The 25,111-nt window shown below is 43.0% G+C and overlaps 1 protein-coding gene across 2 annotated transcripts; it reads left to right on the top strand.

Annotated features, from left to right (window-relative positions):
* The first annotated feature begins 10,133 nt into the window (after positions 1–10,133).
* LOC133479861 (sodium/potassium-transporting ATPase subunit alpha-1) lies at positions 10,134–23,581 on the top strand. Of its 2 annotated transcripts, XM_061777361.1 has the most exons (23): positions 10,134–10,287; positions 10,548–10,658; positions 12,546–12,605; positions 13,299–13,400; positions 13,484–13,585; positions 13,656–13,769; positions 13,864–13,998; positions 14,094–14,211; positions 14,287–14,555; positions 14,631–14,939; positions 15,298–15,432; positions 15,672–15,864; positions 16,086–16,261; positions 16,358–16,494; positions 17,553–17,703; positions 17,791–17,959; positions 18,065–18,219; positions 18,314–18,437; positions 18,558–18,703; positions 18,812–18,942; positions 19,249–19,350; positions 22,450–22,541; positions 23,427–23,581. In XM_061777361.1, exons 1-23 carry the CDS (start codon positions 10,276–10,278, stop codon positions 23,453–23,455), a joined length of 3,072 nt encoding a protein of 1,023 aa, XP_061633345.1. In that variant the 5' UTR covers positions 10,134–10,275; the 3' UTR covers positions 23,456–23,581. The 2 variants fall into 2 exon arrangements, with proteins under 2 accessions (XP_061633345.1, XP_061633354.1); XM_061777370.1 differs by lacking the exon at positions 13,484–13,585.
* The last annotated feature ends 1,530 nt before the right edge of the window (positions 23,582–25,111 follow it).

Here is a 25,111-nt window from a genome sequence, read left to right as displayed (position 1 = left end):
ATCCCCTCAAACTGACCAGGTGGTTACACTATGGGGATGTGCGTAGCAATGGGGGTAGAGGTAGATGGTTCAGAAATTCTTTCCATCTCCATAGCCCTTATGCGGAAATGCATAAGGTCAACCTCACCGGTTTTAGTTTGTAGTTCAACCTTCCGCGGCGCGCCAGCTTGTCCGTAGCAACCCAGCCTGGATCAGCGCTGCCGGGTTTACCCCTTGGTGGTTGAGCGGTAGCAGAAATCGCATCTTCTACTTGTGACTGTGACCTCCCCGGAGCAACATTGTCAGTGTCAACAGGCTTTGGCTTGGCAACTACATAAATTTCCAACAACCGCGCTAACAAGCATGATTTATTTTCCATTTTGTGTGCGTGCCAAGGGGCAGAGATAGTAAATAAATTTTCTACTAACAATAAATCAGATTTTGTGCTGCGATCCAACTTTTGAAGTTTTGGGCACTGTTCAAACTCCATCCATCCATCCATCCATTCTCTACCGCTTATCCGGGTCGGGTCGCGGGGGCAGTAGCTTCAGCAGGGACGCCCAGACTACCCTCTCCCCAGCCACTTCATCCAGCTCTTCCGGGGGGATCCCGAGGCGTTCCCAGGCCAGCCGAAGGATGTAGTCTCTCCAGCGCGTCCTGGGTCGTCCCCGGGGTCTCCTCCCGGTGGGACATGCCCGGAACACCTCACCAGGGAGGCGTCCGGGAGGCATCCGAATCAGATGCCCCAGCCACCTCATCTGGCTCCTCTCAATGCGGAGGAGTAGCGGCTCTACTCTGAGATCCTCCCGGATGACCGAGCTTCTCACCCTATCTCTAAGGGAGAGCCCGGACACCCTGCGGAGGAAACTCATTTCGGCCGCTTGTATCCGGGATCTTGTTCTTTCGGTCACGACCCACAGCTCATGACCATAGGTGAGGGTAGGAACGAAGATCGACCGGTAAATTGAGAGCTTCGCCTTTCGGCTTAGCTCTTTCTTTACCACAACGGACCGATACAAAGTCCGCATCACTGCAGACGCTGCACCGATCCGCCTGTCGATCTCCCGTTCCATTCTTCCCTCACTCGTGAACAAGACCCCAAGATACTTAAATTCCTCCACTTGGGGCAGGATCTCATCCCCGACCTGGAGATGGCATGCCACCCTTTCCCGACTGAGGACCATGGTCTCAGATTTGGAGGTGCTGATTCTCATCCCAGCCGCTTCACACTCGGCTGCGAACTGCTCCAATGAGAGTTGGAGGTCACGGCTTGATGAAGCCAACAGAACCACATCATCTGCAAAAAGCAGAGATGCAATACTGAGGCCACCAAACCGGACCCCCTCTACGCCTCGGCTGCGCCTAGAAATTCTGTCCATAAAAGTTATGAACAGAATCGGCGACAAAGGGCAGCCTTGGCGGAGTCCAACCCTCACCGGGAACGAGTTCGACTTACTGCCGGATATGCGGACCAAACTCTGACTCCGGTCGTACAGGGACCGAACAGCCCGTATCAGGGGGTTCGGTACCCCATACTCCCGAAGCACTCTCCACAGGACTCCCCGAGGGACACGGTCGAACGCCTTCTCCAAGTCCACAAAACACATGTAGACTGGTTGGGCGAACTCCCATGCACCCTCGAGGACCCTGCCGAGGGTGTAGAGCTGGTCCACTGTTCCACGGCCAGGACGAAAACCACACTGCTCCTCCTGAATCTGAGATTCGACTTCCCGACGGACCCTCCTCTCCAGCACCCCTGAATAGACCTTACCAGGGAGGCTGAGCAGTGTGATCCCCCTGTAGTTGGAACACACCCTCCGGTCCCCCTTCTTAAAAAGGGGAACCACCACCCCAGTCTGCGAATCCAGAGGCACTGTCCCCGATGTCCACGCGATGTTGCAGAGGCGTGTCAACCAGGACAGCCCCACAACATCCAGAGCCTTTAGGAACTCCGGGCGAATCTCATCCACCCCCGGGGCCCTGCCACCGAGGAGCTTTTTAACTACCTCGGTGACCTCAAACCCAGAGATAGGAGAGCCCGCCTCAGAGAACCCACACTCTGCTTCCCCATGGGAAGGCGTGTCGGTGGAATTGAGGAGGTCTTCGAAGTATTCTCCCCACCGACTCACAACGTCCCGAGTCGAGGTCAGCAGCGCCCCATCCCCACTATACACAGTGTTGGTGGTGCACTGCTTTCCTCTCCTGAGACGTCGGATGGTGGGAGGAGTTCGGTGAGGCCATGGAGAAAGACTTCCGGACGGCTTCGAGGAAATTCTGGTCTGTTCAAACTCATTCATGTCAAATGGTGTGGTCATGATATTGCGAAAGACAAAGAAATACACAAAAAACTACCAACCAGTTTGGTGAGCACAGAAACAAAGGACGAATGAGCCCCCAATTTATGTTATGGCCTCCTAGTCTAAGGGTAAGCAGGCGCAACATAAAACAGGAAGACTCGGCCATGGCGGGCCAGAGAACAGGTCGAAGTGCCGGAACACCTTGCCGAATGTCCTCCCCAGCCCAACACTGCCCTCCCCCCACCGACGGGTGTTGTGTCAAGATGCCAAAGAGAAAAGGGGAAGTTCTAACTTTTATATTTTTCTGAAGCACTTTATTTGAACACGTGTAACTTTCTCTTTTTATTTACGTGCTCTTATTGTGAAATGCAGCCTTACTTTTATTTAGTAAATTAGAGAACATTATACAGTTGTGCTCATATGTTTGATTACCGGGGCAGAATTTGTAAGATGTGTACGATTCTTTATTATTTTCTAATATCATTACATCAGTGGCAAGAAAAAAACTATCAACAATTCTATCATCTATCGTGAAAGTTTTGGGGAAAATATATTGTTATAAAAAATGTGCTATCGTGGCAGGCCTAAACACATATATTGAGAGAGACCAAGAGCAATGGATAACAAAAATATTATACACACAGTATAAAAAAGATTAACAAATGCAGTAAAAAAAATCTCCAATATAGTAGACCGTGAAGCAAGAACCATGATGTAATGGAGGATTACAGTTTCTGTATTATGTGATGATAAAGTGCAGGACTCATTTTGCCAGGGCTGGGACTCATTGTTTCCATGACATGTGCATCCCAGGATTCACATAGTCTGAAGTGTAAAATGATCTATGTGTATGTGTATAATCAACCTGCCAAAGTGGCTAGTGGGCGCGTCGGTGTTACCCGCCACTGCTTAACGTCAAGGCCTGGTTACACTACTGTTACATTTTGAACATGATCATTTGTTACTGTAACCAACTACATTTCCAAAGTAAGCTTCCCGACACGGTGAGTGAGGGGGTGGGGTGGCTTTGGATTGAAAACATGCTTCTGGCAGTGGCCCCAGTGTTAAAAAAGAGATAGTTTATGTGAGTTAACTGTCACTGACAGCTGCTGTCTCTCATATGTTTGTGTGTGCACGTGTGTGTGCGTTTCTGTGTGTGCGCGCACGCGGCTGAGTGTGTAAGCAGCAGCAGCAGATCAGACGGTCTCCCTCCTTTCAGTTTATCTCTGTCTATCACTTCCCAAAATACACAACTCATAGTGTTTGTGTTTAATACACGAATGAGTGTGTCTGTGTGCATGTGCGTGCTGGTAGTTTTCCATGAGGGAAGCTTGTGAGGGCCCAGGGGGAAAGTCTCATATGAAGGGGAGGAGTTGTCAAAGGAATTCTCAACTCGTGTGTGTGTGTGTGTGTGTGTGTGTGTGTGTGTGTGTGTGTGTGTGCTCATGGAATAGTGTTACTATTAAAATGAAGACGAAGCAAGAATATGGGAAGTGTGCTTAAGCAGCAGAGCGGAAAACTCCAACGCATGAAGGGGGCCTTTGCGTGAGTGTGTGTGTACAGGAAATAACATGGTATTGCTCAATAGCCCACGGAGTCACATGTTTCTTTTGCTGACATTGGGCAGTGATGGAAAAAAGTACTGTATAACTCACGACGAAGGCCCAGGGGTGCCTTAAGTAAGTGACGATGATCCCCCCCCCGACCCCATTAAAATTGGTACGTCCAATTTGTGAAGCCCAAAAGTGATAAATAAAATAAAACAAATAAAAAATACGGAACTCCAAACCAACACAGAGACCAGTGAACTCAGGACAGAGAGATGAGAACATGGGCCAAAAGTGATATAGATGAGAACGGACTGGGAGATGACCGCACAGGACAGAAAGATGAAGACGCAGGACACAGGACAAAGAGAGAGGAGCACACATAATCAAATGAGGACACATGACAGAGAGGGATAAGATCCTAAGATTTAAGACACAGACCGCAAAGCACACTGTACAGAGAGATGTTGCATGACAGCGAGACAAGAAGGCATGTTGTATGTTTAATGTAATTTCGCCCCAATAAATGCATTGATGTACAATATTTCACAAAAGTGAGGACACCGCTCACATTATTGAAAAAGTACTGTATATTACTAACTTTTATATATTTTCATGGGACATCAGTAGAAATGACACTGCTACAACAAGTAGTCAGTGTCCAACTTGTATAACAGTATAAATGTACTTTCCCCTCAGAATAACACAACACACAGCCATTAATGTCTTAATGCTGGAAACAAAAGTCAGTAGACCCCTTAGTGAAAATTTCCAAACATGGGGCAGAAGTGTCGATATTTTGTTTGACCACCATTATTCTCCAGCAACCTCTTGGGTGTGGAGTTGACCAAAGCGTCAAAAGTCACCATGGGAATCCTCTTCCATTCCTCCCTGATGACATCACAGAGCTGGTGGATGTTAGAAAGCTTGTGCTCCTCCACCTTCAATTTGAAGATGCCTCTCAGTTGCTCAATAGGGTTTAAGTCTGGAGACATGCTTGGCCAATCCATCACCTTTACCGTTAGCTGCTTCTGCAAGGCAGTGGTCATCTTGGAGGTATGTTTGGGGTAGTTAAAATGTTGAAATACAGCCCTGCGACCCAGTTTCTGTGGGGAACATTTACACTGTTATACAAGCTGTACACTGATTAATTTACATTTTAATAAAGTGTCATTCCTTCAGTGTTGTCCCATGAGAATATATAATAAATATTTTAAAAAATGTCAGGGGTGTGCACACTTTTGTGAGATACTGTATTGGAATACATAGATTTTTAAAATATTTGTGGTACATTGGCTCCCTTTCAAAAACACATTCCTCTTAATTCCTCTCTGGAAAGAAAATATGGCCTTTGACCCAATTCAAGTGAGTTGGTCTTGCCTCTCTGCTATCTCTCACAGAAGTACTGGACAGCTTTGGTTTGAAAGGCAGGGCTTTTATTTTGAAAGCCACCCCACTTAGCAAGAGAAACTGGAGGGAAAGTCAACTCCTTGATGAGATTTCATGAAGCAAACGCACCTGTAATGCTCATCTCTTCACACATGTGCATGCACCGGTGTCTGAAAAGCAAAGTGAGCTCAGACAGTGGCTCTTTGTTAGCATTGGTGGCTGGTGGCCCCGGCTCCACAGAAAATCTACTGTAATTTCAAGGCCCTGCTTAACCACAAGCACACAACAACCAGCATTGTGTACAACTCTACATTGGCAGAAAGACAAATATTGTTGTGTCATAATTACGTTTGTCAGACTTACCTGTTTGTTCAGGATGATCTTCAAGGTTAATATTGACACAAGAAATACAGGTAACAATGATGGTGTAACTACTATCAATTACTTTAAAAAAAACTTAATTAATGTTGTCCAAACTTAAAATCTAATTATTCATTTTCTATACTGCGTGTCCTCATTAAGATTGCAGGTGAGCGGAGGCCTATCCCAGCCACTCCAGGGTACACCCTGGAGTGGTTGCCAGCAAATCGCAATGCACAGCCATATAAAGTCACATTCTCAGTAGAGTCCTCAATCGACCTACCATGCATGTTTTTGCAATGTGGACTGAAGTCGGAGTACCCGGAGACACTGGCCTGAGCTGAGATTTGAATTTGACAGACCTGCTAACCACTACCACACCGTGCTGCTCAAATTTAAAATTGTTCCTCAAATTGCAGTTATATAATCCCAGATCAGATTAGGGGGCTGTGTCTGCCTGTGTGTGGTCTAAATGACAGATTCAAATTCCTTTCCATTCATTGCATTGTTTGAATCCGCCCAACAATCCAAATCCCATGTATACTTCCTTTGATGCTCAGATGAGGAATATGATGCGGAAGCCAAATGTGTGATGCTGGATTTAAGGTATGTTTACACAACAGCAACATTGTACAAACTTCCTGTAAAAACTATAATACCTGTTCCCATGAACCTGCACAAATGACTGAAACGTGGTATACAGTATACAGTATGTGACAATTTACTAGTTGGCATATGCTTAGATAATGGACGCATGTAGACATTTTTAACAGATGGCTGTTTTCAGCATGTAAATAGAAATAATGGTCTTGTTAGGAAGAAATTTCTCTCTGAGACCCCTTTTCAACTGCCTGTGTATTCACACTCCCAAATGCAGTAACCTTGAAAACCAATGACTAAAATAACAATGAGCTCCATTTACAAGGCATTCTTAAGAACAAATTTATTCTTAAATCCAAGTTAGGCACTTGGAATAAAAAATTGGTACCGTTTTCGCCAATGTATGTTTGCTCAATTACAATCCACAAACAAACATACATACTTTTCAGTGTCATGATGACACATTTTTATCTCTAAATTGAAAAATTTCAGATTTTACAAACCTATCTAAGAATAAATGTAACAACATTTTTATGTACAGAATGTGAATGAGGCCCTATGTCCATCCATTTTCTGAGCCACTTATCCTTACAAGGGTCGCAGGAGTGCTGGAGCCTATCCCAGCTATCATCGGGCAGGAGGCGGGGTACACCCTGAACTGGTTGCCAGCCAATCACAGGGCACACATAAACAAACAACCATTCGCACTCACATTCACGCCTACGGGCAATTAAGAGTCTTCAATCAACCTACCATGCATGTTTTTGGGATGTGGGAGGAAACCGGAGTTCCTGGAGAAAACCCACGCAGGCACAGGGAGAACATGCAAACTCCACACAGGCGGGGCCGGGGATTGAACCCCGGTCCCCAGAACTGTGAGGCAGATGTGCTAACCAGTTGTCCACCGTGCCGGCAAGTTCAGTTCTCATCCGTCCAAAATATGAAGTAGTTTATGAACTTTCGTTCATTGAACTCGTTCTGGTACAACAGTGATTGTAGGTATATCAATCAATGCAATCCCACGTACTTATTACCAAAATGTGCCAAGTATTTGTTTACAGTCAGAAGGGATGAAGAGTGACTTGGAGGATGCTTAGTATATCCATAAGCTTGGTGAGGATCCCAAATAATTATTTCCATTTGTTTAGTTCCGTATGTTTCCAGACTTTTTTGGGGGTAATCATTCTTATTGCCCAATGCAAATTTTCCCAGTTTTCTGATTATCCATCAAGTGGAATTTGGACTTTGTGATGGTTTTCGTGTCTGGTTGCCTCTTTTTTTTTAAAGGCAAAATCTCCCCTGCTCCTTGTACCACTTTCATCCATTCATCTGCCATACCATAATATTTTGAACTCTCCATGCAGCCTTTGGTCAAATAAGACACATTCCATTTCACAGCCTGACGCAAACACCCAGGCTGAGAATTTAGACCAGGCATGCAAAAGTCTCTTTTGGAGGGGAGAGAGCATGGTGCACACAATAATAATCAAGGAGTAAGAGTATTATTTAAATGGTTTCCGCTGTCAAGATGTAGGGAGATTCTCGGATTGTTTCAAACAGACAGTGTTTCAAACAGACAGGTTCACGTACAAGTCACTCTTTCAGGGTTGAACATCTTTTTGTTTAATTTCTAAAAATATACTTGACATTCGCTTGCCATTTTAGCACAAGAGGCTGAGAAGCACACTCCTCTTATTGCCCTCTCCCCCAGATAATGCAAGTAATAGTAGCACAATGAATGCTCCTGTGTTTTCAAAACAATCGCAAAGGCTGTTTGTGAACTTCATGCATTAATGGAGAAAAACATCCTGATTATAAATGAGACTCATAACTTTACTATGCAAAAATGTTATAAATGTTTGCCAGAGGAGGAGGAAGAATGTCATGTGAATGTTTTCCGCTATATTGAAAGTTTTAGACTTGGACAAATGGATTTGAAATATATCGGCAAGATGTCGAACAGACTTTTTTTTTATTGTCATTCATTTGTATGACGTGTACCCGAGGTTCATTGGGACAAATCTGGAGTTGAAGCCGCTTATAGTCAATCAGTGTCCAGCCTCTATCACATAGCTGTAAAACGGAATAACTTTGGTTTGATCATTAAACATTTTAAAGGTCTATATGCCTCTCATGGTTCAAAGTCCAGAACATGGCAGTTCTGGTGGAGGATGAAACATTTTTACAGCACATTGTCAGGTAAACTTGAAAAGCTTCTCATCACTCATTCACAGCAGTGAGCTTGGAAAGGGCACATTGCTAGCTTACATGCTACCTCTGCGTGGAAGTCTTTACTTAAGGTTAAACAAGAGCCACAACTGCTCCTCACATCATCAGCCCGGGGAAAAAATATAGTTGGGGTTTTGGCCATCAAGTGAGAGGAAAATTGTCCAAAAATTAATGATATTGAAAAGCCCACAAAACTAATCTTACATGTTTTCAAAGAGTGTGTGCAGTTTTGTCAGAGGGAAGATGAGGGTTTCACATGTGTGACTTGATGCGCTGGTAAGCACACGTTGGCATCCCAAAGTAATCCAGTTTTCCGAAACCATACCACACACCTCTATTTGCACAGGGTTCTATTATTCTGCAGCTTTGGGTTTGAAATAATTTTTTTATAAATTGTTTTAACCGGGTTTTACCCCAAAGATCTTTACCCTGTATTACTTACTTAGTATCCTTTTTGGTGGGTCTTTGTCATTATACGAGTATAAACAGGAAAAACCACCCTGTAGCCTCAAACAGGTTACACAGCAAAATCAAATGGATTCCCCCCCTCCCCCCCAACCAAGAAAAATTGACCTGTCCCTCTTCCCTGCATAGCCTTGTATCTGTAAACAGTTGGAGGTTTACTACAAACACTTCCCCTTCCCCCTCCACCAGCAACCAACAAGGACAACCTTTCCTCCTTGCCGGTTTCACTGAACAGTAACACAACTTATTGGTTTCATAATGGACTCAGGGGTCACTTCTACCCACTGTTGCCAAATCCTCAGTTAGGACGTTGCTATTGACCATCCTAAAATCGCGAGGAGAAATGACAACAGGGGTAGTCAAAAGTGGCTTGTTTTGCCACAACTTACGTCAGGGGTAAGAAAAGTCGCTAAATGTAGCATCTAAATGTAGCGCTGAATTGGAAACACTGCGTCTATTTGGTTGCTAAGATCGCTGTGGGTCATACAGCAAGTTTGCATGTCATAACATTCAACATTCACCTTTTTGTATGCGGAAAGACTTTCAAGGACGTTTCAGGGGCACAGCGTGGTTCAGTCATTCATCAAAGCATGCTCTTTTCAGCTTTATGGCTTCCTGCAAACGAAACAAACCCTCCACTTCCTGTACACATTTCCTGCTTTAGCAGCAGCTCAGCTTTATTCACAAACACAAACCTGGTATCTCGCTCCAGTGTACCAGTAAGAACTCTTAAAAAAAAAAAAAAAGAATTAAAATAAAACCCAACTATGACCACTAAACTCAATAGTTTGAAACAGACATTTGACTTTCCCTGAAACAGAAGGCCACAATCTGGTACATTGGCCACATACGTAAACCACATAAGCTCAGCATTCCACGTTATCTTAGCTTGTGAGTGACGCTTCGTTCCGACCTCTGACTCCTGCGCTCAGACAGGGAAAGTGACCTTCTCCCCTTTTGTCCCTTTTATAGTTCACCGGACTATTATCTTCTGCTAACCATGAGTGAAAGGAGGCCTAAATAGGGCCAAAGAGTAAGGAGCGAATGAAGGGCAAATTTCTCTTCCGCACTCTTCCATAAAGACCCCACCTCCTGCCTTACACGGCACTACTACTACTCACCTGTGTTGTTTCAACCACCCACACAAAACCAACCAGCCTCCCCTCCCCCCCAAACCCCTCCTTCAACCCCCCTTCTTCTTGGCAGGTAGGTATAAAAGTATGTTAATGTGAAGCAGCCTATCTTCTCTGCTTGGGCAACAGGGAATACTAGTGCTTAGAGAGAGCGAGAGAGAGGTAGAGAGAGAGAGAGAGAGAGAGAGCGAGAGAGAGAGAGAGAGAGAGAGGCGGAGTAGGAAAGTTGAAGTTAAAGACAATTGGATTGGCTGTTCTCGGACTTACACTGCAAGCATGGGGCTGGGAGTAAGTATTGGAACTTGTTGCTCACATGCTTTGGCCTAGTTTCGTCAAGTCCTGTGGTTCAACTTGAGCTCATGTTCTGGCTAAGTTTTACTTTGTTGTTCAGGCTTGTGACGGTCTTTTCAAAGTGTTTCCTGAGTGACTTTCAACAAATAATTAGCACGTCTGTCTGAATGTTTGCCTAACAAAGAGGCATTCTTTTTCTGGCATGCGCCCTCTCTTATCCAAAGGTTCATTTTGTTCCTCTTATCTTTTTGAACCAGAGAGGGAAGGATGAGTACAAACTGGCAGCAACCTCTGATGGCGGGGACAAGAAAAGCAAGAAGGCGAAAGACAAAAAGAATATGGATGACCTGAAGAAAGAAGTAGATTTGGTGAGTTCTCCGTGTAAATGGTCGGAAAAGGCATGAAATGTAGTGACCTTCCTCAACCCGACAACCACCATCATGTAGGCATGACCCATCTTAGGTTCTGTCACGCCACCGTTGGCTTTCATTGGTCACCGTCATGGACTGGACAAACACTCGGCTCATGCCGTAGTCACATGAAAGGAAGCTGTGTGCCTTCAGTTTCACAAGAGCTCCTTTCTAAACGAATACAAGCACCATCACGTTAGTCATTTTGAAGTGTAAGTTGTTAAATCTTTTTATCATATATATATATATATATTAGCACAGAACAAACTTTTCTTTTTTAGTATGAATGGAGTTGCTCAAATGTAAGTGCTCAGTGTTGCGCAAAATAATATTTGATTTGAAGTATTCTGTGTTGAAAGGAATGCATGACCGCCTGCCGGTGCAGCCTTTTTCAGCATGAATATGAGTTTTCATTTTGTCAAGGTCACGAGAGTTTCAAATTCCCTCTCAAGAAAAAAAAAATGTTTTCTGTGAATACACGGGGAAGTTATGTTTCCCAACTGCAGCCTCAATATTTGCCACTCGGTAGGAGGAGCGTTACAAACGTTGTAAGTGTTCTTAAAGGGTAAAATAAAGGTCAGCGTGACCTTCTTCAGATACAACAGTGTCCTTCACTAGGTCAGGTCATGATGTCGTCAGTTGTGAGCACAGACTAACCAATTAATATACCTTTTTTAAGAGTCCAACCACCTCATACATACTGTGAAAATATAAGATTTTTTTTTTAATTGAATGATATTTAACCAATTGCCTCTACTGACTTTGACAAGGTCACACAGATCAGTGCTGGTTAAGATCAGCTTACTAAGTATGTATGTATGTATGTCTTATTGTTACTGGCCTCATTATTGAAAGAGTACCAGGAAAGCATCTGCCCATTGCTACTGAATTTAAAGCGCAAAGAATATTCTAATGGTAGCTTAATAATATAAAAGGTACTAAAATTCCCCTTTCAGTGAAATATTAATAATTGTGAGCCTCAGTATGTCTGAACTTGAACTTAAAGTCCTCGCACCACTGAAGGACATAGCAGCACCATAACAACAATATCAGCAGTGTGGCATCATCTTGAATCCTTCTTATCATCACTAATCTTTTAAAAAGCTTTTTCATTAAAGTTTGGCATTGTTTGTAGAAGCAAAGAAACAATGGCAGCATTAGTGAAACAATAATAAAGCTGTTAATGATTGACAAATGGACACAGTGAGTCACAAATGGTTATGCTTGTATATTTACCTTAATGGTACTATATCATCTCATGAATGCAGGCTGAAGTTTGATCGTTAGTAATGTTTGAAATAATAAATAAATGCCTAACAGTGCAGCCTAAGTTGGGTATGGAGTTAGATATCATCCAAATTAAATTTTGCTTTTTCCATGTGGGCGTTCAAACACAAACGCCGTGTAGGCGCTTGCATGCACGTCAGAGGCTCTTGTTCCTATCCCTCACTCATATCTCTCTTGGTTATATCAGTTTTACTCAGTAAATACATGAAGCCGTACAGAAACCATGTTGACACGACTATTGTTAAATGCCAAGCACATAAGCAAACTTCCAGTGCAGCAGACATTCGTTGGGTTCGTTTGGGTGGACTGTTAGCAGCAAACTATTCTCTGGTTTCTTGCAGCTTCGCCCACACATTGGACTTTTCAATCTGCCAGGAGACACTTTTATTCAAACGTCTGCTTGGACTAATCTTCAAATTGTACCATATACTGTATATCCAGAATACACAACACACAACACGATTTTGCACGAGTCATCATGGAGTTCTATCTGAAAGACATGACGGGACATTTTTCTCCTAAAAGTGATTGAAAATCTCTTTGTCTTTTTATCTACAGGATGATCACAAGCTCACCTTGGATGAGCTTCATAGGAAATATGGAACTGACCTGGCCAGGGTAAGTTTAGAAATTGTGTTGTGGTTGTGCTCATCCCCACACAGGGCAGAACAAAAGAAATGCATGTACTAAGTACAAACTAATGGCAAAATACATTCATTAGCAACATGTACATACATCCACATCTATGATATTAATATAGTGGTAGAAAATTGATTGACAGATGAATATATTTCAATTTCTTCTCCGGAGAAGTAATTCATATTTTCTCAGTTCTTCATATACATGGCTGCATTCAATTGAGCAATTTCTTGATAAGTTTTGCCAAAGAAAATTTCAGCATGAGGGCAACCTGGCAGACGACACATGGGGTGTAGTTACAACGCACAATACAGCCTCACATAGACCGAGCACTTGACTGATATTGATAATTGACTGAAACTTTATCTGTCTCAGTTCACCTCTAAACAAAGTATTCATTCTCAGTGACTCTGTCAACTCCCACATTTTCCCCCTCCTTTACTTACTAACATGACCTTGACTTAGAGTCTGAGTACATGCAGTTCTGGAATAACACAACCTCTCTCATTTCCATTATCACACATTCTATTTTGGACACAGCGACTTCTGGATTATTTTATTTTATTTTTTGATTTAACGAAACTTGAATCCTCCACCTTCCCTGCTTGTACATACTGTATACACTCATTCAATTCAGTTCTTACCAGTGTACTGTATTTCATTCCTATTTAGGGTCTGTCCTCCTCCAAAGCACAGGAGATTCTGCTCCGGGATGGCCCGAACGCCCTCACGCCACCACCCACCACACCTGAGTGGGTGAAGTTCTGTAGACAGGTAAAATGGATTTGCAGGAGTTAATTCAATAGTCACAATTTCACTACCATGTTCATTGTGCATCCCAAATCTCTCCTCTCCAGCTTTTTGGAGGTTTTTCTATGCTTCTCTGGATCGGTGCCATCCTTTGCTTCCTTGCTTACGGGATCCAGGCTGCTTCTGAAGATGAACCTGCTAATGACAATGTAAAGCAATCTTTGTGAGTGTGTAATGTGCATGTTTGTTCAACCCATTTAATCTTTTTTGCTCTTATAGTTGTACCTTGGCGTTGTGCTCTCTGCTGTTGTGATCATCACCGGTTGCTTCTCCTACTACCAAGAGGCCAAGAGCTCCAAGATTATGGAATCCTTCAAAAATCTGGTCCCACAGGTGAGCTTCAGCTAAACTCCATCATATTATCACAAGAGTCCCAAAGGCTGACGTGCCTCTAAATATAAACTGTATGTCACCGCTTATTCTATAGCAAGCCTTGGTTATTCGTGACGGTGAGAAGAATAACATAAATGCTGAGGATGTGGTGGCAGGAGACCTGGTGGAGGTAAAAGGTGGCGACAGAATTCCCGCTGATCTGCGAATCGTCTCTGCCCATGGTTGCAAGGTCATTATTCATCCCATAAAACATGTTTGGCATGCTGGTTTTGAACAGCCATTCAATGTATTTTTGTTTGTTACACCATGGTTTCCACCCTTCAGGTGGACAACTCCTCTTTGACTGGTGAATCTGAGCCACAGACTCGTACTCCAGACTTCTCCAACGACAACCCACTAGAGACAAGGAACATCGCTTTCTTCTCCACCAACTGCGTTGAAGGTCTTGCTTATGAAAAAACATCAATCAATCATTAATATCTAGAATATTTAATGACTTTTAAATACCTTTCTACAGGCACAGCCAGAGGAATCGTCATAAACACAGGAGATCGCACTGTCATGGGTCGCATCGCTACCCTGGCGTCAAGTCTGGAAGGTGGCAAAACTCCCATTGCCATTGAGATCGAGCATTTCATCCACATCATTACTGGTGTAGCTGTCTTCCTGGGTGTGTCCTTCTTTATCCTCTCCCTCATTCTTGGGTACGGGTGGCTGGAAGCTGTCATCTTCCTCATTGGGATTATTGTTGCCAACGTGCCGGAGGGTCTCCTAGCAACTGTCACTGTGAGTTTCTCTGTGGGTCATATCTTCTTTCTAATGCTTGTGTTTGAATGCCACCATAACATTCGGTGTCTCCAGGTATGTCTGACTCTGACTGCCAAGCGTATGGCTAAGAAGAACTGCTTGGTGAAGAATTTGGAAGCCGTCGAGACCCTGGGCTCCACCTCCACCATCTGTTCAGACAAGACTGGTACCTTGACCCAAAACAGGATGACAGTTGCCCACATGTGGTTCGACAACCAGATTCATGAGGCAGACACCACTGAGAACCAGAGTGGGACATGCTTTGACAGGAGCTCTGACTCCTGGGCTGCCCTGGCTAGAATTGCTGGACTATGTAACCGTGCTGTCTTCTTGGCAGAGCAGAGCAACATTCCCATCCTCAAGGTATTAACTTGTTTTAATATCTTCAGTTCATCAGGCACTGAATGTTTTGGTATAATGCACCTCTTCAACTGTAACAAAAGTGTGTGACCACAGGCAAAGTATCTATATATTATAATGCCATTTTTAATTAATTGGTTTAGGCTTATGACCTTTTCATTAAAACAAATGATGAAATCAAGAGTGAGTTTCTCAGCAGTATGAATGTGAAAAAAAGCCACCACAAAACAACTGCACTACAAATCTTTAGGAAAAGGGTTCCATATAATTAGATGTTTCCATATATTAGCTTCAGATCAGATCAGAAGAACACTGTGGTGGTTATGAGTGTGACCACTGATCTTATTACTTTATTTGACAGAGGGATGTAGCCGGAGATGCCTCTGAGGCTGCCCTGCTCAAATGCATTGAGTTGTGTTGTGGATCTGTCAAAGACATGCGAGGCAAATACCAAAAGATTGCTGAGATCCCCTTCAACTCCACTAACAAGTACCAGGTAAATAGCAAAAAAGTGCACAGAAACTGCTCACCTACGTCCCCTGCTGGATGGATTGATCATAACTTTATGTAGCCATTTTTGACAAACTATTAACAATCTGGACTGATATTGTCTATCAAAAGGACAATGGAACATTGGCCTACTTAACATTTAGAAACACTGAAAACTTATGTCTCAAAACTTTGTGAACTTCCTGCTTGTGATCAAAATGAGGGTTTATCTGACTTGTTGTGCAGCTCTCCATCCATAAGAACTCAACCCCAGGAGAGACCAAACATCTGTTGGTCATGAAAGGTGCCCCAGAGAGGATTTTGGATCGCTGCTCCACAATCATGGTACAGGGCAAAGAACAGCCACTAGATGAGGAAATGAAAGACGCTTTCCAGAATGCCTACGTTGAATTGGGAGGACTTGGAGAGAGAGTGCTTGGTAAGTCCTTGCTTTACGTCAGGAATTGACTGTGACAATATAGTTGTTGCATGTTCTGTCTGTGGGCAGTCTGGATTTTTCCAGCAGTCCAACAACATGTAGGCTACAGTATGTCGTGTTCATATTCTTTGAGGATCTACATTGCCTGTGACTGTGATTCCAGTGATTGACTATTGATATGGATAGAAAATTGATGTCTAAAGGAATTAAAACATTTTTAGGTTTCTGCCATTTCAATTTGGCTGATGACCAGTTCCCAGAGGGCTTTGCATTTGACACTGAGGAGGTAAACTTTCCCACTGAGAAGTTGTGCTTTATTGGCCTCATGTCCATGATCGATCCTCCTCGTGCTGCTGTGCCAGATGCTGTTGGCAAATGCAGGAGTGCTGGAATCAAGGTAAAATTAGACCTGAGATTGTACGTTTGCTTGCTTGCTAATTGTGTCAATTGTCTGTCGTTCTATCAACATTTTTACCTTACGCTACTTCCAAAGGTTATTATGGTAACAGGTGACCATCCAATCACAGCCAAGGCCATCGCAAAGGGCGTGGGCATCATCTCTGAGGGCAATGAGACCATTGAAGACATTGCAGCTCGCTTGAATGTTCCAGTGTCAGAGGTCAATCCCAGGTTTGTACCCACATCAAACTTTGTGGCTGAGTGTTGGTATCTCCAAATACTCATTGCATTAGAATATACCGTCCTTCTTAAGGCGATCTTTAAATCACTTTCTGCAATGTACTCAGCTAAAATGCTTTTACCCCTGAGTCATTGCAGACAAATAAATCTAGACATTCACAAACACATTTATCACTCTGCTGCACCACCAGTACAGTATTTGATTATCTTACACATTAGCTGTTTTCACCTTGCATTTTTGGTAAATTGGCTCATCAGAGGCGTAACATGAGAGTCAGCATTGATTTGCATGTCCCTTTCAGACAGAATTCCCCAATGTTTGACACATAACTTCAAACTTGGTGTCTTTCCACCTTTGTTCCACATCTGTTACTATGTCTGCAGCCGGCAAATATCTGTGTTGACTTCAACCCCGCATCCCAAATCAGTGTTTTACACAGAGGATATCTGGGAAAAAGATGTCCAAATGCCGACTTAGATGGTTTGTGTGAGAGAGGCTTATGTGAGTGAGATTAAAGCACTACAACTGCCACTGAAGTGTATAAAGTGATTAATTTGTCTGCATTTATGAGGTTGCTCCCAAAGTTTTTGTTCTTTTTATGGTGTCTGGGCTGTACAGTTAAACTCAGTTTATTATGGTATGATTTAAAACGGTAAATGCTGATCCGCCTTGTGTTTCAACTGCAAAATGTGTTGGCAGGATATAGTTCATGTGACACCACAGCAGGGTGTAACTCAACAGTGAATTAAATAAAGAAAATAACCTTGGCATAAAGTAGCGCTGCATACTGATACAGCCATATCTCTTTCCATCATAAGCGATGGTATTTTAAAAACGGTGTGTTTTGTTTTCTTTCTAGTCCACTCATACATTCTTTTGACATCACAGAAGTAACAATATTGTCAACTAGTGAAAGCATGCTGATAAGTGGAGTGATACGGGTCATATATGTTAAAACCCTATAAAATCGAAATGCAGAAAAAGCTGTTCTATATTTTACTGAACCAAACCAGGATGCCCGCGAATGCTGCTATGATTTCCTCTTCAGGGATGCTAAGGCCTGTGTTGTCCATGGCGGGGAGCTGAAGGAGATGACCACAGAACAGCTTGATGACATCCTGAAGTACCACACTGAGATTGTCTTTGCCAGAACCTCCCCTCAACAGAAACTAATCATTGTGGAGGGCTGCCAGCGACAGGTCAGAAATTCAGTCCTATGCACAACAACTATTTTCACGCATTCGCTGACAGCTCCCTAAACAAGTCGGTCACTCTTCATCATACAGGGAGCCATTGTTGCTGTGACTGGTGATGGCGTCAATGACTCTCCAGCTCTGAAGAAGGCCGACATTGGTGTCGCCATGGGGATTGCCGGATCTGACGTCTCCAAGCAGGCAGCTGACATGATCCTGCTCGATGACAACTTTGCCTCCATTGTTACAGGAGTAGAAGAAGGTAATACGGTGTTTTTAAGTTGACATCTGCCAGCACATTCAATTTGGCTCGTCTCTTGATGTGTAATATATGTGTTGATATATGTGCTTGTATCCCATTGGTCAGGCCGTCTGATCTTTGACAACTTGAAGAAGTCCATTGCTTACACACTAACCAGCAACATTCCTGAGATTTCTCCCTTCCTCCTCTTTATCATTGCTAATATCCCCCTGCCTCTGGGAACAGTCACTATCCTCTGTATCGACTTGGGAACTGACATGGTAGGTGTCTGATATCTTTTTTTTTTAACTTTGTTTGCAATTTTATGCCTCGGCATCTCTGCACAGATAAGTAGCCTTTTTTATGACCCCACAGGTTCCTGCCATCTCATTGGCTTATGAAGCAGCTGAAAGCGATATCATGAAGAGACAGCCTAGAAACCCCAAAACCGACAAACTGGTGAACGAGAGGCTTATCAGCATCGCCTACGGACAGATTGGTACCTGTATTGCTCTTGTACCAGCAAATAAATAACCAGATTGTCCCTTACAGACAGAAAGCTTGTCTGTATTGTTTTTTTGCCTCAGTTCTAAAGCTCAGTGTTTTGATCCTCTACTAGGTATGATGCAGGCCACAGCAGGCTTCTTCACATACTTTGTGATTCTGGCAGAGAACGGCTTTCTGCCCATGGATTTACTGGGAATTCGAATGCTCTGGGATGACAAACATGTAAATGACTTGGAGGACAGCTATGGGCAGCAATGGGTCAGTGATTCTCATGGCAAGCAATGACTTCAGAGCCTAAAATTGTGAATGTGATCAACAAGAGGCTAAAGACCATTATGCAATTTTTTATTTTTTTTTTAAATCCAGACATACGAGCGCAGGAAGATTGTTGAGTTCACCTGCCACACATCCTTTTTTGCAAGTATCGTCATCGTGCAGTGGGCTGATCTGATAATCTGCAAGACCAGGAGGAACTCCATCCTGCAGCAGGGCATGAAGTATGTTTATGTTTGTACGATGGAACAGAGATGTTTCTGTTGAACATACTGTTCATACTTAATGCCAATATTTATTTACTTGTGGATCGGGCAATTGCACTTTGGTTGCAAATGATTAAAATGTGGTAAACTGATCATTTTCCTCTCTTTTCCCCAAAAAAATAATGAAATGATGTACATCAGTTTCCCACATTTTAATCATGTGCATATAATGTACATGTTCAAATTCAGTCAATTCAAAGAACTTTTTTTCCAGTGTTAAATAGTAACATCAGAACTAACTGTGATAAATGTTTTCACTCCCAGGAACCGTATTCTTATTTTCGGACTGTTTGAAGAGACCGCTCTGGCTGCTTTCCTGTCATACTGTCCTGGCATGGACATTGCCCTGAGAATGTACCCTCTCAAGTGAGTAAATACGCACACTTATTGCCAAAGTTCACTTCGCAACACCTTTTGTAAGGATTTTTTTTCACTGGTGGTGGCAAGATTAACAGATTCAATGTTTCTGTACTGGTCTGTTGCGGTGACGGGCAATGAGCCATAAGGCAAAGCCCACCCTTTCTTAACTGGGTGGGACTGAGAGAACAGTCACTGCTTTGGATGCTTCTGGAATCCCTCTCGGGCGACGGGTTCTGGGCTCATCCAAGTGGGAGGCTTTGACTGGGGCAGACCTCAGGCTCACTGAAGATACATGCTGTGTCCAAAATCGTTCACTCACTCACTACTCCCCATGTAGGGTTGCACTATATAGTGGACTATATATTGAGTTCATTCATAATGCTTTCGGACACTACACGGCGCTCTGTAAATGTTGTCACAGCTGTCGCACAATAACAAAGTAGGTTGTTGCGGTCGGTAATTAAAAAAATAATAATAATAATTGCTGCACATTATTAAAACGAGAGGATTTTGTAAACAAATGTGCCATGTTTTTTTTGTCTTTGTTGAAAAGTTATTTACATGTATATGAAAAATTCACTCCCTCCATCTGTGATGCATCTAGTCCCGCCATTCTTTTACTTCTTCTTCTCTGAAGACGTAATGCTTTATGGTATATCACGACTCGGTGAGCGACCATCGGTTGGTCACTACTTTTTGCTGTGCTTTGTGGGAAATTTTGAGTGCACTATATCGGAATCAGAATCAGACAGGGGACTAAATTTGATCACTAAGCATTCGGACACCGCTACAAAATGGCGTAACGACTATATAGTGCACTATATAGTGGTTAGTGAGTGATTTTGGACACAGCCACTATCGCAAATAGCTGCCCTGGCAATGCCTCTGTGTTCCTCTGGTGGAATTTAAAAGAGGTGGATCGGGACAAGGAATGCTGTCTCTGTTATTTCCCGGGTGGGTGGGTGGATGTATGGAGACTTGTTATAAGGTGAAAGTTGATTGAGCTTTTTATTTTGAACATCCAATAGATATAAAAATAATAATAAAAGACCAAACTACAATATAAACACACTTTATTAAAACAGCGGTATGGTGGACGACTGATTAGCACATCCGTCTCACAGTTCTGAGGATCCGGGTTTGAATCCGGCCTCGACTGTGTGGAGTTTGCATGTTCTCCTTGTGTTTCTGTGGTTTTTCTCCGGATACTCCAGTTTCCACATTCCAAAAACATGCATGGTAGGTTACCATAATTGAAGACTCTAAATTGCCCGTAGGTGTGAATGTGAGTACAAATGGTTGTTTGTTTATATGTGCCCTGCAATTGGCTGGCGACCAGTTCACGGTGTACCCCGCCTCTCGCCCACAGTTAGCTGGGATAGGCTCCAGCATACTCGCAACCTTAGTGAGAATTAGCGGTATGGAAAATGGCTGGATGGATGTATTGAAACATTGTGTATTGACGGTCAGAAAAGGAGTAGGAAAAACCAATTTTTTTTTTTAAAATCCTACCACATCACCATTACCTAAGATAAATTATCCATAAAGAAGTTAAATACATAATACTTGAAGATAGTTTACAGTATGTGTTATTTCCACACACTGTATAAAACCAAGGCGGCACGGTGCACGACTGGTTAGAGCGTCAGCCTCACAGTTCTGAGGACCGGGGTTCAATCCCCGGCCCCGCCTGTGTGGAGTTTGCATGTTCTCCCCGTGGCTGCGTGGGTTTTCTCCGGGTACTCCGGTTTCCTCCCACATCCCAAAAACATGCATTAATTGGAGACTCTAAATTGCCCGTAGGTGTGAATGTGAGTGCGAATGGTTGTTTGTTTGTATGTGGTTAGAGAATCTGCCTCACAGTTCTGAGGACCGGGATTCAATCCCTGGCCCCGGATGTGTGGAGTTTGCATGTTCTCCCCGTGCCTGTGTGGGTTTTCTCCGGGCACTCCGGTTTTCTCCCACATTAAAAAAACATGCATGGTAGGTTAAATGAAGACTCTAAATTGCCCGTAGGTGTGAATGTGAGTGTGAATGGTTGTTTGTTTATGTGTGCCCTGCGATTGGCTGGCAACCAGTTCACGGTGTACCCCGCCTCCTGCCCGATGTTAGCTGGGATAGGCTCCAGCACGCCCGCGACCCTAGTGAGGAGAAGCGGCTCAGAAAATGGATGGATGGATGGATGGAAGGATGTATAAAACCAAAGAATACCTAGTACACACATCCATCCATTTTCGATATCACTCATCCTTTTCAGGGCCCCAGGAACCTATACACATACAATATACCTTTTAAACTGGTTTAATTCCTCACTCATATTGTTTCACAGTTTCACACAAGACATTGACAGACATTTCTGTCTGTACTAATAATAGTAATCCCAATGTCATAGTATAATTGCTCCAAGATAAATTATTGAACCGTGGGGCAAAAAGGCAGAGGTAATTTCCCATGTTGTAAAAGCCAAGTTTGATGGTTACAAAATTATTAGAGTCGTAGAGCAGGGATGTCAAGCTCATTTTTTTCATGGGCCACATCGTAGTTATGATTTTCTTTGGAGGGCCGTTATGACTGTGAACCCATATAAATGAGTTATCGCCTCATATAATTATATATACACAACAAATTGATGGATAATTAGTTTTGAAATCAGCAGCCTGTTTTTCAACTATTAAATTTCTTTTTTAAAGGGGTATTGGTAACCAAAAATGCTCGCAAAAGCTCAAAGTTATTACAACACAATTTGCAATTTTGTTATTTTCATAAGAAACATGAAGTGGACGCATGTGATTTGCTTTCACGGCCACATAAAATTATCTGGTGGGCCGGATCTGGCCTCTGGGCCACCAGTTTGACACCTGTGTCGTAGAGGTTACCACTCCAGGGTCATGGCGGTATTCCCCGAAAGGTGCAATCATGTATTTCTGTCCTCTAAGAATGTGGCACAGAATGCAGAATTTTCCTCAGTCTGGTAGTCATGTGTCCAAATCAGACAGAACTAGAGAGAGAGAAAAATAGAAAATGTTTGCGGCATGTCAGAATTCCACCAGTCTCACCTCCTCATCATGTGTCATGTATAACTCCTCTACCTTTCTGTCACCTTAGGCCATGCTGGTGGTTCTGTGCCTTCCCCTATTCGTTGCTTATCTTCCTCTATGATGAGGCAAGAAGATACATCCTCAGACGCAACCCAGGCGGTAAGATTTTTTTTCCTCTTCTATCAGATGGTTGGAGAACGATTGGTAAATGTGGTCTGTTTTTCCTCTACCAATATGTACAGTTTGCTGACATACACGTGTAGCACGGAAGTGAGCTCATAGTTTACAATCTTTTCTTGGTAGCGAAGTACCTGTATATGGTAGTTTGCATCATGCGCCACAAGAATCAGGAGGTTGTGGAGGTGCTTTTTGTCCCTTACTGGTACGACATCAGCATTCCAGTATTTATAGCAAGGCAGCTGTTGGACTGATCCAATATATGCATGCATTTATACAATGTCACTCAATGCCTCAATGTGGATCAGCGAGCTGTGGCAGATGGTGGGTCCTTGTGGGATTTGAACTCTCAACTCAGCCATTGTAAATGCTTGATCCTACGCACTGCGCTGAGCGAAAAAAGCGGAACCTGTATGCAGGCTTACGATGATGCAACTGCGTTTCTAGACACAGTATGTGTGTGTGCTACTGTACATTTGAGCCTTGCAGCACACATGGGAGATTGCTGCCCATCCATGGTGAACAATGTAACAGTATCACAATTACAACTAAAACCCAACATTATGACTAAAAACATTATTAGCGCAACTTAACATTCATACAAGTTAACAACATATGGTTTCGTGAGTGGCTCAGAAAAATTTGGTTTTATTTTATGACCTCAACGATGATGCCATTAGGTCATGGTTTCATGCGATAAATGCAACATCCTCCAGATCGCAACGGGACGAATATTTTAATAACTGCAACAGCAACAGTGGTCTCACTCACAATAGGATGACGCTGACATAGGCAGGCTGTACTTTAAGAATACTCTATGAGCGGCCCTTTGGCAAAGTCGCTAATTGTGTCTCCTTTGATTTCCAGGTTGGGTGGAGCAGGAGACCTACTACTGAGCCACAGTTGGACATAATTTACTGCCATGTTACATACTAGTTTGAGGCATCACACAAATTCCATCAATAAGTTAATTTCTTGATTTAGATGTCAATAAAACCTGACTCAACTATTATGTAAAACAAGGCTGCTTGTGACTTATTTCTATCGACATGCTTTTATTTTTGCTTTATTGGACATGTGGAGCGGTGGAAACTGCACTTGGAGGATAGGAGGGGTTTTTAAGGGTCAGCGGTTATGCACCAGTGAATCACGTCTGGTTAACAAGCAAAAGGATTTTCTGCCTCAGCTGATTTAAAAAGTTGGGTCCTCAAGTTCTATGCAGAGTGAAAGCTCAGAAAACAAGGAGAGTTCAACTAAACAAACAGAAAAAAACATTAACTTAGTGAGATTCTGTTAGTATACAAATCATCCCATCTGCTAATCATGTCAATGTTATCTACAACCAGCAGAAAGAGCAAGCGTGGCCTAAAAGTGTGTGTGCATATGTATGTGTCTCCATTATCTTAAGGGCCAGTGTTTGCAATGGGTCACACTGTTGAGCATTGATGCAACGAGGTCCTCAATGAAAATGAACTGAAATGGCTCTCATGCTATCTTCTCTGTGTTTACCTTGGTCATCATTAAGGCCCCTTCACTCTTCTTGTTTGTGTGTGTGTGATGTCTAGGTTCACACACACATCCACACATGCATGCACGCACGCACACACAGACTATATTATACATACATATATAGCTCTGGAAAAAAACAAGAGACCTCTACAAATATATCTGGTTCTATTATTTTGCTATTGCAAGGTATTTTTAATTAGAATTAACAATTAAATTGTCATCTCTAAAATACTGACAACATTACTCCTAAATTCCAAACACATAGCGCAAAATGTTCCAGAGCTGTATAATATCGGTTAAAATGTTGGAACAGTTGACTCCATACTATTTACATATTCTTTGGCCCAGGTCTGCCATTTAAACCCAACCCATAACCTCTTGCTGACATATAGCATATGGACTGAGTCTTACCCCCACTTCACTAAATCATATGTGCTGGCTACAGTCGGAGGTTACAATTGGGATGATCGTGAATAACTGAAGAGACGTAGATGTCTGCATTGATGCCTAGTTGTGCCAGACAACCTACTGAGGCAACATTTTTAGCAACAAAAGCAAAAAGGACGAAAGAAAATAATGGCCTTATTTTGGCTGTGAATGTATTTTTGTTGATGCTTTGCAACAAATATTTCTGATAAATCCTCAAGCCAGTAAAAAAGTCCGCCGTGGGAAGGTGGAGGGAGAGAGAGAGAGAAGGAGGTCGACATTATCATGCCTTCATCCTCCGTTCACAAGCACCAGAACGTGCCTGTTACTATGGCAACTCAATTGAGAGCCCCCTTCACGATCTCTCTCTCCCCAACATCTAAATAAAAAAATTGCTATTTATAGAGCAACATTGGCAACACACAAGCGGCACTCATCGCACATGCGGGGATGTGAATGCAAAACGAAAATACAGCTCACAAACACACATACATGCACGCGCTTGTGCAGAGGGCTGCTGCTGTGCACCCATTTGTGCATTAAGTCCACCTGGGCTTTTGTTTGGTGATTCCGATGCATTTAGAGAAAAGGGATGAGAATCCCTTGAGCACATGTGA

Source organism: Phyllopteryx taeniolatus, chromosome 1 (genome assembly GCF_024500385.1).
Source record: "Phyllopteryx taeniolatus isolate TA_2022b chromosome 1, UOR_Ptae_1.2, whole genome shotgun sequence".
Lineage (NCBI taxonomy): Eukaryota > Metazoa > Chordata > Actinopteri > Syngnathiformes > Syngnathidae > Phyllopteryx > Phyllopteryx taeniolatus.
Note: the sequence above shows the minus strand (reverse complement) of the source record. Positions and strands in the feature narration are given on the sequence as shown.